Genomic DNA, 2,403 nt, shown 5'->3' on the forward strand with positions numbered 1-2,403 from the left:
ATATATATATATAAGTACACACACATATTACTGTATATAAAATATATATATATAATATAATATATAATTATATAAAGATAATATACATATATAAATATATAATGTATATATATATATATATATATTCTATATATATAATATATATAAATTCATATACATACATATCTGTTTCCATATATATATATATAATATATAATATATATATACTATATATATATATATATTATATAAATATTTACATGTATATATTTATTAATCCATAGTATATATATATATTTATAATTAATATATATATATATATATAATATATAATAATATATATATAATATGTATATTCATATACATACATATCTGTATCCTACATATATATATATATATATATATATATATTATATATATAATATATATATATATACATATATATATATATATATATATATATATATATATATGTATGTATGTATGTATGTATACTTATGTATATATATATTGAGTATATATTTTTCTTTCCCTTTTTTGACAGAAGGAGAAAAGCATCTTCAACTTATCGATTTTATTTTGTTTATAAACATTGTGCTTATTTTTATATTCGTATTTTTCAATTCCTTAAACATCGGAATTCATATTATGGCGTAGCATATAAACCAGAAGGATTAGGCGTAATTAATGGAGATGTAGCCAGTGCACCTGATGGGGAAGCCAGAGCTACACTGCTGATAACTTCATGGCTATCATCAACAACAACTAGATTTCCTCCATGGCCTACGGCAGCACCAGCAGCTCCACCAAATCCACCTTGTCCTCCAGCAGCACTTGCGGCTCCACTAAATCCACCATGTCCCCCTGTGGCACTTGCGGCTCCACCGAGGGCGCCACCGAGTCCTCCGGCACCACCGAGGACCTGACCGCTCGCTGCAGCAGCAGCATTGAGAGCAGTCTGAAGATCTACACCAATGGGAAGAGTAGGATTATCTCCGTCCTGGTAGTTGACAAAGTAAACCTCAGGATTAGACTGAGGATGAGCTGGTACTTCAATCACGCGCTGACCTTCTTCAGTCTTCTTGTTGAGGACGTACACAATGCTTTCTTGTCTTGGTGGAGGAAGAACGATGGGTTCAGGTCCTGGTCCTTCTTCGGGCAGACGTACAAAGAGGATGTTGTGGTCAACACGAGGTGGAGGAATGCTTGGTGGTGGACCACTTGGTTCCCTAGGTTGTGCAGGTACTTCGAAAACGTACACTTTTCGTGTTATTTCTGGTGTAACGCAAGTACCGTCTACGTGAAGGACTTCACCTTCCTTGCAAGCTGTTGCAAAGCCAGCACCAGCAGAGTGTCCTGCACCAGCAGAATGTTCAGCATCAGCTGAGTGTCCAGCACCAGTAAAATGTCCAGCTCCTGCAGAGTGTCCAGCTCCAGCAGAGTGTCCAGCTCCGGCAGAGTGTCCAGCACCAGCTGAGTGACCAGCTCCTGTTGGTAGTGGAACACCACCAGAATGTCCAGCTTGCCCCGCTTCTGGGTAGGAGTAAGGCTGAAGTGCTGCAGAGGCTGCAGCAACCAGCACTGGCAAAATTAGCTGTAAGGGAGATCATAAAATTTCTAACTTTATATTTGATTACCATTGTTACACATAATTCCATAGTATTGAATTTTGTATCCATAAATATGATTTTTTAAAGATTAGCTAGGATTCTTAACGCTGTATAAAAAGAAGTAATTCAATATAGAATATAGAAGAATAAAAGATCATATTATCATCACTAAGTCTAACACAAATATAAACGTGTTAACTAGCAAGGATTTCATCAAAGTCCTCTGAGCGAATCCTTCCTTACCAGAAGCTTCATCTTGGTTGACTGTAGCAGTCCAGGAGGGCTGCAGCTTTTTATACTTCTGGTCACCTGTAGCTATGACCTTCTCTCGTATAGAATCCCACTATCTCTAGGTTAATGAACCCTCTCACCTGGTTTCGTAAAAGGTACATAGTCATACTAAAATTATCTCCCTTTTAACATTTATTGACTAAATGACACGTAATGAAAGTAATGACTCTTAAATAATAAACTTACGGTTGGTTCCCCTCATTTTGAATAGTAATTATTGAGCGTATTGACCTGCCCACATATTACAAACAAACAAAAATTTTAGCCGTTGGATTTTGATATTGTCTCACCATTATTTGCTATTAATAACATATTCCTTCTCTTTATTTTCTTAGTTCCGACCGATTATTGATCTACATACATTTTAGCCGTTGGACTTTGATATTGTCTCCCTATCATTTGCTATTAATAACATATTCCACTGTAGCCTGGCGGTCACCGCCATGCCCTGGTCAGCACGGTGGGTAGGGACAAAGCTCGGATCGAGTCAACACGCGTTGGCACATTCTCTCACGAGTCAGCA

At 36.3% G+C, this 2,403-nt stretch overlaps 1 protein-coding gene across 1 annotated transcript; it reads right to left on the minus strand.

Annotated features, from left to right (window-relative positions):
* Window positions 1–538: 538 nt before the first annotated feature.
* On the minus strand, window positions 539–1,879 carry LOC122263076 (uncharacterized). Its single transcript, XM_086552950.1, has 2 exons — window positions 1,833–1,879; window positions 539–1,573 (listed from the first exon to the last, which is right to left on the minus strand). Exons 1-2 carry the CDS (start codon window positions 1,842–1,844, stop codon window positions 626–628), a joined length of 960 nt encoding a protein of 319 aa, XP_086409076.1. The 5' UTR covers window positions 1,845–1,879; the 3' UTR covers window positions 539–625.
* Window positions 1,880–2,403: the final 524 nt, after the last annotated feature.

This window comes from Penaeus japonicus, unplaced genomic scaffold (genome assembly GCF_977035675.1).
Source record: "Penaeus japonicus unplaced genomic scaffold, GWHDUDI00000001_assembly GWHDUDI00000027, whole genome shotgun sequence".
Taxonomy (NCBI): domain Eukaryota; kingdom Metazoa; phylum Arthropoda; class Malacostraca; order Decapoda; family Penaeidae; genus Penaeus; species Penaeus japonicus.